The sequence below is a fragment of the Haliotis asinina genome, chromosome 9 (assembly GCF_037392515.1).
Source record: "Haliotis asinina isolate JCU_RB_2024 chromosome 9, JCU_Hal_asi_v2, whole genome shotgun sequence".
NCBI lineage: Eukaryota > Metazoa > Mollusca > Gastropoda > Lepetellida > Haliotidae > Haliotis > Haliotis asinina.
Window position 1 is genome coordinate 62,981,914 of NC_090288.1, and position 13,970 is coordinate 62,995,883.

The 13,970-nt window shown below is 40.0% G+C and overlaps 1 protein-coding gene across 1 annotated transcript; it reads left to right on the plus strand.

Annotated features, from left to right (window-relative positions):
* Positions 1–10,615: 10,615 nt before the first annotated feature.
* On the plus strand, positions 10,616–13,294 carry LOC137297381 (uncharacterized). Its single transcript, XM_067829385.1, has 3 exons — positions 10,616–10,673; positions 11,896–12,114; positions 13,242–13,294. Exons 1-3 carry the CDS (start codon positions 10,616–10,618, stop codon positions 13,292–13,294), a joined length of 330 nt encoding a protein of 109 aa, XP_067685486.1.
* The last annotated feature ends 676 nt before the right edge of the window (positions 13,295–13,970 follow it).

Sequence of the window (13,970 nt, forward strand, 5' to 3'; positions counted from 1 at the left end):
CAAGTCGCTAGGGCGACCAGACGTTTGTTCAAAGAATGAGGGTAGTGCTAATGCGAAGGTCAATGCTTAAATATTAAAAATAGGAAGACAAATTGAATACGATGAGCAGAAAGGTAAAAGAATGACCTACACTTTCAACTCATTGTTTTGTGAAAAACGTATTTTTTATTCGGCTGCACTTTCAAATAGTCTCAGTGTCATCCCCTTGTGCATTTTATGTTGTGAGTGTAGCAGTAGAATTTTCTAAAATATTAATTTCTTCACCGATTTCGTTCAAATTTGAAATATGTGTTAATCATAACATATTAAAACAATATATGATTGCAAAAGTCTAGATATTTATTTTTTTAAATATTGCCCAAACAGAGATTCGAACCCTTTTCCTTTCACGACTAAATGCATAATGGACGCAATGAGCCTCACCATCATGTGTACCATATTCTGCGGAAGCACAACATACATCATATAGTCCTCTGTGTTTGATTTTCAGTCAAAGAAAGACCAGCCGAAGACGAAGAGACAGGTCGAACTCTCTGGCCTGAACGCCTTAACACCCCGCAGTAGTGCTCGACTGAACCACTGTTCATAATGAAACAATGACATTTCGTAGATAGCATGAAACCTTTGTTCACAAATCCGTAAACAGTAGAACCAACCATGCTATCACAAGTTCTGAAAGCTTCAATAAACATCATTCTGTGACTCGTGTCTGATCAGTTGTCTTACATTGCATACAGTACAGGAACTGTATCAGATGTGATTTTGTTATGATATTTGTTTTATTCTATCATATAAAGATAAACATATCGTTATCTCTAAGCGGATCAACTTCATGCCCAGTGTGCTCCGTCTCGAACCTCTGCACACGTTCAACTGTTTCTTATTTCTTCAATGTACGTTTCGTAAAGTGAGATGTTGAAATGCTTTTGCCCTTTTGTACAACATGTGCTATATGGGTGTGCCATATTTGAGCATTGATTCTTGGGCGCTGCCAGTATGTACTGGACACATGTCGAGATAACGAGCTGCCTGGTGTGAGTAATGATGTGTTGGGAAATAACAGTAATTACAAGCTGATAAACGGTAATCAGACCCGGCCTTATAACCTGCATGTGCTTCATAATGTAGGTTGTGTAAACATACAGACGGTCCGATCTCTGATATACGTACTCACGCACGTAAGCACATGCACACGCTCGTACGAACACACATACACACACATCGTGCAGTTTACACTCACGGTCACTCAAGCACTCGTGCATTTTGTCAGTGAAGTCATAAGTCGAATGTTTGTCTATAGGTCGATTGCCTATATATCAGTCGAATGTCTATATACCAGTCGAATGTCTGTCTCTCAGTAAAATGTCTGCCTGTCAGTCGAATGCCTGCCTAGTAGTACAATGTCTTCCTATCATTAGCAGAATGTCTGTCAGTCTGTCTAGCTGTCTATCAGATGAATGTTTGTCCATCACTAAAATGTCCGTCTATCAGTCGAATGTATATCTATCAGTAAAATATCTGTCAGTCGAATGAGGATCATTCAAACGTCTGTCTATCAGTAGAATATGTATGTCTATCAGTAGAATTTTTGCCCATCAGTAGAGTGTCTTAGTATCAGTAGAATGCCTGTCTGTCCGTAGAATGTCTGCAAATCAGCCAAATGTCTGTCCATGAGTAGGATGTCTGGTTATAAACCGAATGTCTGTATATCAATCGAATGTCTGTCTGTCTGTCGAATGTCTACCAGTAGAATGTCTGGCTATCAGTAGAATATCTTTCGGTCAGTAACATGTCTGTTCTTCCCTAGAACGTCTGCAAATCAGTCAAATGTTTGTCGATCAGTAGAATATCTGTCTTTCCCTAGAACGTCTGCAAATCAGTCAAATGTTTGTCGATCAGTAGAATGTCTGTCTTTCCCTAGAACGTCTGCAAATCAGCCAAATGTCTGTCCATGAGTGAGGCTGCGTAAAAACTAAATGTTTCACGGGCACATTTTTTTCAAAAGTGACGAGGGCGATAGGACTTTTTCAATTTTGATAGAAAAGAAAGTGATGAGGGAGGAACACATGTCTGTCTGTAAGCCGAATGTCTGCACATCATTAGAATGTCTGTCTGTAAGCCGAATGTCTGCACATCATTAGAATGTCTGTTTGTAAGCCGAATGTCTGCACATCATTAGAATGTTTGTCTGTAAGCCGAATGTCTGCACATCATTAGAATGTCTGTAAGCCGAATGATTGCACATCATTAGAATGTTTGTCTGTAAGCCGAATGTCTGCACATCATTAGAATGTCTGTTTGTAAGCCGAATGTCTGCACATCATTAGAATGTCTGTCTGTAAGCCGAATGTCTGCACACCATTAGAATGTTTGTCTGTAAGCCGAATGTCCTGACCGGGAACACATACAGTGAGCTATCAAGAGCAATATTGTCATGTAACATACTTGAATAACGGTATCAGAATATCGTGGAGACGGCATGGTCGTTAGAGATGTGAAGTAACTCAACACAGACCATCTGGAATCCTTTGTGATCTCTTCCAAATCCATTTTACACGAACCGTGTGTTGCGGTTCGCCAACAGTGCTTCATGTGGTAATGTGGTTGCTTCTGATATCAATCAATAGTGTGTCGGTTATTTACAGGACGTCGTGGGTGAGATATTGATGCTTGTAGCTTATGTTCAGATGACTAACCTTGATGCATGCAACTCAGTACAACTGTGCCTTGGAGAATGTACGTGTTTCAAATATACTCTTCAAAAATAGTAGGGGATATCATTTTGTTTTAATTTACGATTAAAATATTTAGGAGATTTATCGGAGTCAATCAATGTTGATATATTATTGAATGTTTTGAGAGTGCATCATCATTTGCACTTCCTTACAAACATGTTTTTTTGGAATGTAGTCGCTTTTGGAAGATGATTGGTGTATGGCATGTAATTTGCATGTGTGCTGTTTTCATTTTAAAACAAACGACTAGAAACAAAGGCTAACAAATGTATGATGCAAAATGAGTGTCAAAATCAATGTTTAAGTGATTTCTCGACCTTCTTGAAAAAACGTTAAAATCAAGAATGGGACCCCCATGCACATGTATGGGGCCACTGCTTTGTGCACATACATATCGTGCGTTTTGTTTAGGGGTGGTAATAGAGGGAAATGGTGGTGCGTTCATAAGATGTCTGCCCTTGAAAGGTTTGTTAACGTTTACACTTTCTATACAAGTTGAAAGTTCATTCTCCCCTACTTTATGTTTTAAGAAGATAATGAAGACTATTCACTTTTACGGGCAGAGTTCTATGCATCAGATGTACCCGTCAACGATCACCACTTCTTCTTGCGAGTGGGCAAATGTTACATTACCCTTACATCTAGCAGCCATTGTGCAAACCCTTCCAGAGATTTCCATGCGAGAAATCGTCCTATAATTTCATAATCAAATGTGACTACTTTGTCGCTTAGGATTGAATCCCGGCTCGCCAAGATTATATGTTTGTCAGCGCCATATTCTACGTTGTCATGCTCCAACGTTCTCTAGAGCTGTCCATCCATATTATGTAGACACACTTATACGATAGTGACTCTACAAAATAAAAGTACTCTCCAACCTCCAACCGTATCTCTCAGTCGAGCGGTCAGTGGCTGGAATGGGGTTTGTATAAAGAAAAGCCAATCACAATATCATTTAAATTGTGTTTGTCAAGTAGCATTACATGGTAACAAACGGTATATTTGGGATTACACTTTCTTCGTAAATTACGAATTATGGTATTTTTGTTGGTTTGAGACACATCCGGGATTTGAACCCACACCCTCAGAGTCAGGCCGCCTAACCCGCTCAGCCACCGCGGTTTCCACTACAATGGGAGTCTGACATCTGGCAGTCTAGACCAGGGAGTTTGTGTACCCCTATGATAACTGTACGAGCTATGAAGGCACCGGCTTTCAGAAAGTGGTCAAATGTGACATATATTATATTTGGGATTACACGGACTGACTAAGTTTGGTTTCACGTCGCTTTTGGCAATATTCCAGCAACATCACGGCAGGGGACACCAGAAATGGGCTTCACACATTGTAACCTTGTGGGGATTCGAACCCGGGTCTTCGACAAGCCAACACTTAAACCACTAGGCTACCCTACCGTCCCATTTCTTAGTACAAAAGTACTGGAATTTATACTTTACCAAGAAAGTGTAGTTCCACACATACTAAGAAAGTGTAATCTCTTTCTAAAATAAATGGCATTGTGTATTCATAACATTACATCCAGCAAGAAAACATGTACATTATTAGTTTCATGACCTAAATAACTTGTACATATGTAAGACAGTGTACATGTTTCCCAGGATGTGTCACTCGTGGCCATGAGATACTCCCCTGGTTTTCTCAAGAATCTGCTATAAATAACTGTTTTCTGAGACTTCTACTTGATGCACGGTGTAACACACATCGTCAGTCTCAATCTGTGTTGATAATCACACGTAATGTTTTCACAGAGATTTGGGAAACCTACTCATATTCCACCACTTTCCAACTCCTGCCTGTGTCGCCTTGACCTCGCCTGGTGTATCCTCAGAATGTTAATCAGCAACAACTGCAAAACCAGTCTCTAATCGACGGAACAGTAGTCATTCACTAAAACATGGGAACAATCACGACAACCTATTTGTGAAGGTGTCCCAACAGTTACTATGGTGAGCCACAAAATCCCATTACAACGGGTCATGCTGGGCAATCGAGCACTTTTATTTGCCTATCACACGAACTAAATAGACAATATGATAATATTCATACAGACATTTGTCTGCCAGTAAGCACTGCCGTCGGGACCGATCTCCAAGATCTGGGAGGACGTAGTCTCTGATCGAACTTGATAGAAACAAACAGTGCTTTTATGTAAGAAAGACGACCTATCCGTTGTGTCAAACTACAGACCTATATCGACAATTACTTGTGTTGGAAAGTTGTTTGAGACAGCAGTTTTAGACATGTGTATAACTATTATTTAGACAATAATTCATTGTATAAATATCAGTATGGATTCCAAACTTGTCATTCAACTGTTAATCAACTAATTGAAATTTCTAATGATTATTAAATTTGTATATCACTCGAGAACAAAGGAAACCACTGCGTGGTATTTTTCGATGTGTCGTTTGATAGAGTATGGCGTAAAGGGCTTATGTTAAAGGTCACATGCAACGTAAAACACAACTTTGCAGATTCTGGTCCCTTTCGGTATGCACTTACCGAAACAAATCATAAAAAATGCCAATTCAACCTATAAAGTTGAAAAACGCGATGGAAAAAAAGCCCGCGAAATCGGAGTTCAAACGTTTCACTAACTCCCCCCAGCGCTGGGGAAAACTGGTTTCAACAGCTGTGCAGCGCTGCGTCCATAACGCATGCGCAGTGAATAGGTTCGCGGAGCTTGAAAAAGTATGCATGCCCAGCGTCTGAGGTCGTGAGCAGAAGTCTAATCTTGGTTGTGTACACAAACAAGTAAATAATCTACTCGTTACGTAAAAAACTTGTAGTAAGCATCCTCGGTCACAGAGAAAGCTCAATGTCTGGTTTATTCACACCTATATGTCTGCCTGTCTGTCTGCTAAGGACAACATGCAGTACACAGCTTCAATCATTGACCACGTGCAATCTGAACTTAACACCTATCAGACTATACGACATAAACAAAATAAGTTGATTTATGACTCCCGAGTCCCGTGTCTGTCACATTATGTAATTAGGCACGTGTGATACACATGCATGACATGTTTTTATGTCTGTGGGTTGCAAACAAACAACATTCATTTTTTTCGGATGACGATCTGACGGAAACTGGTGCAAACTCTTGTCAGTTTGCTTTGTACTTGAACGAATGACAGATTCCAGCCACGCAGTATAGTAGTTTGTCTCTACTGACATGATTTTTGATTGGATCGAGCGCAAATTCAGAGAACATGTATTTTCTAAACCCAACATCTCTATATACATTCTTCATGGATAACGACTTCTTTTAGTGTATATGATTTTGTTTGACAACAGTATATGAATCCACACTGAAACGACGCATCAAGTGCACAAGAAGAAGTTGTTATCCCTAAAGAATCTTACTTTCTTGTGACTCGCTTTACTTCTAAAATGCCCATCAAACAGATCATCTTTCTGTACACACAATGAACCCTCAGCAAATGAAACAGCCAATCAGATGCACTTTTGAATCTCGATTGTACGCTTATAATTTTGTTTATTTGTTTTTTTTTAAAAGCAGCAATGTATATTATATGTCATGAATAAGTGATAAATGTGTTTTAATTATGTTTGATTTTTTTGTTGCATGTGACCTTTAAAGTTAGAAATGTACGGTGTTATAGGAAAGTTACTTAACAGGTTCAAAAGGTATGTAAGCAATCGTAGCCAACCAGTGTTTGTTAATGGAGCCTTATCCACGCCGAGAATGTTAAAAGCTGGCGTTCCACAAGGTTCGGTACTCGGCCCTTCCCTGTTCACTGTTTACATCAATAAAACAGCTGATAAACTCTAAATTTTAACCAGACAGTTTGCTGATGGCTCATTTCAAAAGAAAAATACCTAATGAAAGAAAACAACATGAATGATTATTTGACCTTATTAAGTAGTTTGGCGAAGGAATGACTGATTAAATATAACCCCTACAAAACTGAAGCTATGACATTTTCTTTACAACATAGTGGCCAACCAACTACTCTATATTTTGATGGAGTTGTAGACTTTCACAAAGATTTGGGATTGACTTTTCTTGAAATGGCAGTTGGTCTTATCACATTTGAAATTTTGTGGAAAAAAACTCTAAAATGATTGGTGCCTTAAGAAAATATAAATACATATTAAATAGGAAAACCGTCTCAGGAACTTCCGCGTTGTTTATAAGACCACATTTTGAATATGCTTGTGAAGTATGGCATGGTTGTCTGATTGAAGATTCTAACAAGGAAGCGTGAGGCACTAGTAACTGGCCTACCCAAATACACGCCGAGTAAAGTTCTTTATTATGAGATTGGATGGGACTTGTTATCAGGGAGAAGAAAGACACGTACATTTTAAGCTTGTTTTATAAGATTAAACATAATATCGCCCCGTCATTCATAGATAAATTGTTACCACCTTTTGTAGGAAAAAACTCATGATAACTTACGTAATGTTGAAAATTATACTGTGCCCGATACAAGACTAAAATATTTAACCTCTTCATTTATTCCGTCAACTATAAAAGCCTGGGACCATCTCCCGTCAGCTGTAAGGAACTGATATTCCATTTCGTCATTTAAAAGAAATATTAAAACAATTTGCAATAGTGCCCCATCATACATATACATTTCATCTGGTATACGGAAACAAAATATTTTACGCACAAGGTTAAGATACAATGTAAGTACGCTCAATTACGACTTGTATAAAATCAACATTATTACAGATCCATCATGTTATTGTGGATGTATGTGTGAAAATGTATAGTATTTCTTGGATTGTCCCCGTTACAAAACACAAAAAGAAACTTTGACTAACATAAGTGATATTTTACAAAACATAGGTTTACTAGATATATGCTGTATTTTACATGGCAATGCAGACCTCTCAATTGAAGAAAATCTGAATACCTTCAAACATGTCCATCGGGTAGTCAGACTCGCTGACTTGGTTGACACATGTCATCGCTTCCCAATTGCGGGATAGAATAGTCCTCCAGCAACCCATGCTTGCCATAAAAGGCGACTATGCTTGTCATAAGAGGCGACTAACGGGATCGGTTGGTCAGGTTTGCTGACTTGGTTGGGACATGTCATCGGTTCCCATTTGCGTAGATCGATCCTCATGTTGTTGGTCACTGGATTGTCTGGTCCAGACTGGAATATTTATAGACCGCCGCCATATAGCTGGAATATTGCCGAGTGCGGCGTAAAACAGAACTCACTCACTCACTCACTCACTCACTCTCGCAAACATGTCCATCATTACATCAATCAAACTAAACGATTCCCCTATTCATTCTAATCAGTTATATTTTCAAACACGAGACCTCTCATGTATATCTTCTGTGTTTCTCATGTAAATATGTTTGTTGTAAATATTGGGAGAGGGCGTCATTAAGTTGGATAACTTGTGCCTAATCTTTTTCTTCAATGAATAAAATATTCCGATAAATAACAGTTCATGCTGAAAAGCAATATTACACTGAAAAGGATATTCATACCAGTGAGAAGTGAGATTTACAACCTGAGCAAATCTTGATTTGCTTCTTTTAAGGTTTTAGCACTGCAGAAAAATCAGAAGGGGAAATAATGCGCTTCAGAAAATGTGAAACGCGCCGAGGCCTGGAGTGCTGTACCCAGTAACTTTGCTACGGGTGCGTCATCCATCTCCATCTGGTTCTATCCTTGGTTAAATGTTTAGTTAGATTCGTCAAATTAAAAGCAACGGTGTTAGTTGAATATGGCTGAGTGTGTCGGAATATGAATGACTCTCTGTTGGTTCCTGTCATGTTTCGTTACGCCCAAGAAATCAACCACAACTCCCCCAAACCTGAAGCTAATGTGTAAAACACATCCGTGTATGACACGATATACCTTGTTGGTTATACGGCGCTGTTAAGTATACTTTAGATATAGACACAAATAAATGTGCATTGACGTATTCTCAGATGCATATAGTTTGCAAAGACCAGACCATGTGCATATAGTTGTTTCTTTACTGTATAACGCCGCATTCAACAGCTTTATGACGACGACATGTAAATAATCGAATCTGGACAAGACAATCGAGTGATTGACAATCCGTTCATTGATAAGGGAGACTGTAAAAATGTCGCAGAAGTGGACTGATATATGCACGTCTTGTAATGATAGTGGACTGATATATGCACGTCTTGTAATGATAGTGGACTGATATGAGTGCAGCCTATACGAATTGTAAGTGAACTGACTTCATGTTACAACTTGTACTGGAAGTGGCCTGACATGTGTAACCTGTACTAAAAACTATTTGTGTGAAAACTGTAATTATATTCTCCTGCATATATAAAGCTGTTTTTCCTGTAATCGTGTTAGCACAGGTTTCTCCTCCACTACGGACACGTGGGGCACGGGGAACTAAGTCTCATCATTCCATGTGCCGTGTTGCGTGCCCTAATCCCACGGGGAACCTCGATCTGATCCTATCTCCTTAACGCGAATTTCACAAAAGTCTCCAACGTCTGCCTCCTATATTACTCCCGGCTTTCCACCATCTCCGTCATGTAACTAACACGTGGTGTTTTTTCTGTTTTGTTTAGTCTTGTCCTGGTAGAACTGTGTACTTTGAACTGAAGACAGTATCAGCCCATGGAGTTCCACACCGTATGACGTCTGACCTTGTGAAGCAAGCGCAAAGTGTCTCTTTGAAGCTAATATCAAATGTTGCCACTGTATATCACTATGAATGAAACGATTAAATGAAACCGCCTTCAGTCCCAAGTCAAAACAATAATCACACCATGACTAAGTCACAACTCTGTGTATTGTGTGAGAGCATTATAATTATCTTTAGTCTATCACAAGTCACCACAAAAGAATAACATCAGCTTGAAAGGATATGGGATGCCGAGAGTGTCATCATGGTGAAATACAGTACCCCCAGGAAATACAGTAAACACAGAAAGACATATTGGAAACTGTTAAGACGCTGGAAGTCGGGATACCCATCAGCAGACTGACGACGCACTCATTTGTATACGGCTATAAGGGCGATAGTGCCCGTGGAGGATTGGTTCGTGATCTAAAATGTAAATACCAAAACGTGATTGTGCTTTAGTATTGTTCGGTGAAGAAAACAGAAATATTCTGAGGTCACCAGTCCAGATTGTGCATTCAGTCTTAAAGGTAGATTTTCGTAACTCAGCTTTTGTAGATCCATCTCAGGATTAAATAGTCAAAGCGAACACACCGAACATTATCAGTCTATATTATGCTATATTCTTTGGGCACATCAGTGTAAGGGAACAGTCTATCTATCTGTCATGTTGCCTGGGACGAAACACACACCGAAAGGTGCACGAACACATGGTACAGATCCCAAAGCAGCGGGCGTTTAAACACAGGAAACTAAAACTACCTCGAATACAGGAAAACGGTGTGGAATGGTAAAATTATTGTATATATATACTTAACTCATTATGCATGAAATTGGAAGGTTACTGGATAGTATTCATAATGAGATATCATAATTCATTTAGAGAGGATTTCGACATGTCAACTGAAACAGTTATCGCCATGTGGGACGGTGGGTGGTGAAATATGTCCTGCAGCTCATATCATCACCAGCAGTGAAGGAAGTTCACTTTCTCTCAGCAAGCCCTCTGCATTATATATTTGATGGAAACTCATAATTATACATGCACAAACATACAAACGATCGGATACCGATGATCAATGGCACGGTCAAGCGGAAGCACCATGTAGAGTGCAGTAATTGCTGTCATTACGGTACATGACGTTACTGTGATGCTAGTTACTGTCGTACTCAGATTAAGGTATATAAGGTAGGCTGAATGAAGACTACACAGTAGGACTGCTGACGTTTGTGAAGAAACAGACATGGGAATTCACAAGGCAACAATCATCCTCGGCATTGCTATCGGCTGGAATGCCATTGGTGAGTGAATGTCGTATTTCTGTGGTCGTACGTATACGTATATGTATTTAATTGATTTAAAATATCACCTGGTAAAAGTTTCTTATCGCTAGCCAGGCGCACACTACTGATGAAAAGAAATAATGAAACAAAGTAAACATTCAGAACATTAGCAATACTATTTCAATTTTTTATCAATTCGTCTTGGTGCATATTGACATGAAATATCATATATATCTGAAAGAAGTGCGATGTGCATATCCGGAACATAATCTTCTTACTTAGACCGCCACCTCAGTCGTTGTTCGATCATGCATTCTGTCTCAGATCTTCTATTGCCACGTGTTCATAGAGGGAGCTGACCATCAATGTCCGGGGTAAACTTGGCCTTCAGTGACCAATGCTTATCGTAGGAGGCGACTAACGGGACCGGGTGGTCAGGCTCGCTGACTTGGCTCACACATGTCTACGTATCCTAACTGCGTAGAACGATGCTAATGTTGTTGATCACTGGATTGTCTAGTCCTGACTCGATTATTACAGACCGCCCCCATTTAACTGCTATATTGTTGAGTTTGACGTTAAACATTAAAATAACCAACTTAGAGGGAGCTGATGAAGAGGGAGACTAACGAAATATCCAAATAACGCCCCAAGAAAACAACTACGACTAAAAAGCTTAATATCACTCCATTCACTTAAGGCAAAAGAAATAATTGTCTTCGTTGTTACTGGTTCATCATCATTCATAAAACTGTTCCATATTATCTGCTAGTCTGTCATACAAACCTTGATGTAAATATATCCAAGAAAACCCGTGCGAGTCAAGAAAATGTGGCTATTCCATATTTCCACAGTTTCAAAATAGAGAAAGTCTGAGGGCTCCTTTTCATCATATACGGTTTTATGAACTTTTTATCCGTAAAAATGAACAGTCGCTCCTATGTGTCTCTACAAACTCATTGGGTCACTGGGTACCAGTAATTTTCCGTCTGAGCAGCGGTATCGTACTCGCTCCTTCATGACCTCAAACTATCTCCTACTTTGTCAGTGTTTAAATCAAAACCTTTCTATTTCTTTCTTTGGTCTAATTCAAGTCTTGTGTATACACCCCTGCCCCACTTTATCACCCCCCATGTGGTAAGGAATTCAATGCAGTGTGTATATCCACATCTCAGTGTAATGAATTCACCCCTGTAACTTCATGCAACAGTTTGCAACATCCACCCGTTGTCTTCAACAGTTTTCGGTGCCAGAATACCACAACTGCCAAGTACCAAGTTTGGAACCACTGGACAGAGCGTCCTCGACTTCGACAAGAACGAAGACGGTGTTGTGGACGGCATGGAACTGTACAGCGTTTTGACCTATCTCGACGGTCGACTAGGCTACACGCCAAGAGAGGCCCGTGTCATTCTCAGCATGGCTGACATCAATGGCGATAATCAACTCGATATTTCAGGTTGGTGGAATATCCTACTCTTGCTTTCAAGCTATGGTGCAGTGTATGTCTGTCAACAGTGTTACATTTTTCACAACATTTCCTTTTCAAAACATCCTAAATAATATTAATTTAAAACGTGTGTGTGTTTGTATCCATATTAGTGCATTTCACAAACTGTTTCAACATTAGCCTTCAGATGATACCGGGGTGGTGGGGTAATAGCCTTCTGATGATACCGGGGTGGTGGGGTAATAGCCTTCAGATGATACGGGGGTGGTGGGGTAATAGCCTTCTGATGATACCGGGGTGGTGGGGTAATAGCCTTCAGATGATACCGGGGTGGTGGGGTAATAGCCTTCAGATGATACCGGGGTGGTGGGGTAATAGCCTTCTGATGATACCGGGGTGGTGGGGTAATAGCCTTCTGATGATACCGGGGTGGTGGGGTAATAGCCTTCTGATGATACCGGGGTGGTGGGGTAATAGCCTTCTGATGATACCGGGGTGGTGGGGTAATAGCCTTCAGATGATACCGGGGTGGTGGGGTAATAGCCTTCAGATGATAGCGGGGTGGTGGGGTAATAGCCTTCAGATGATACCGGGGTGGTGGGGTAATAGCCTTCAGATGATACCGGGGTGGTGGGGTAATAGCCTTCAGATGATACCGGGGTGGTGGGGTAACCTAGTGATTGAAGCGTTTGCTCCTTACACCGAAGACCCGGGTTTGATTTTCCACATGGCTACAATGTGTAAAGCCAATTTCTGGGATCCCCCGCCGTGATACTGTTGAAATATTGCTTAAAAGGGCGTGACATAGTTAAAAGGAGCGCGAACCCTTACTGGCTCACTCACTCACTCAGATGACATATGTGTTGACATTTGAAACCTTCAAAGAAAATATATTCTAGAAAACGGTACTTGTTGTTACCCTATCTGATGCATTTTATTGTTATTGTGGTATGCTGTTGGACAAGCGATGAAAAGTAGTACCTAAACTTGATTTCACTTTTAACATCATGCATGTGTTAAAGGATGTTCAAAGATATGTTTTGTGTTAATGTAGTGCTATATTTCCTGATTGCTGAATATCCGCCAGTATTATAAACACTTATTGGAGATGTTTATAAATACATTTTTCCTTTCAGAACTTCTCCAGTTGACACTGCTCGTTGAGACAGAATCACTTCAGCACAAATGACATGTAAATAAAGTAAATTGTTTGTAATCATTTTGTTTTTCACATCTGTCGAGTAAGACAATATACTTTATAATAAACAGTATTACCCTCCACTACAGCCTGTATTGCGAGTTGCCCCGTGAAAAGATGAGTTAAACCTGATCTTCAGTAACCAACAAATGAATGTCGTAAGAGGCGACTAACGTGATAGCCTGGTAAGGCTCGCTGACTTGACTGCCACCTGTCATCGTATCCACAGTTGAGTGGATCGATGCTCAAGGTGTTCATCACTGGATTGTCTGACCTTGACTTGATTATTTACAGATGCCGCCCAATAGCTGGAATATTTCTTAGTGCGGACTAAATCTAAACTCACCCACTTACTCTATTGCGATGTAACACAGTGAGCACGGTAGCATCATACACCAGCAGATGGTGGTCAGACGTCATAGTTTGCGAGATGGGTGGTTGTTCATGCTTTCTGTCACCGGTTGGATTTAACCCCTCTTATTATCATCATTATTATTAATATTAAAATATCAGGTGTAATATCGCTCAGATGATTACTAGGGCTTTTTATATCTGTGGCCATATTCCGGATCTCACGGAATGCATTTCACATTTTAATTGATACTGTAAACAATACAGTCACGCCAGTCAGTTGTAGCATTATAAATAGTCAGTGGAAATACATTTT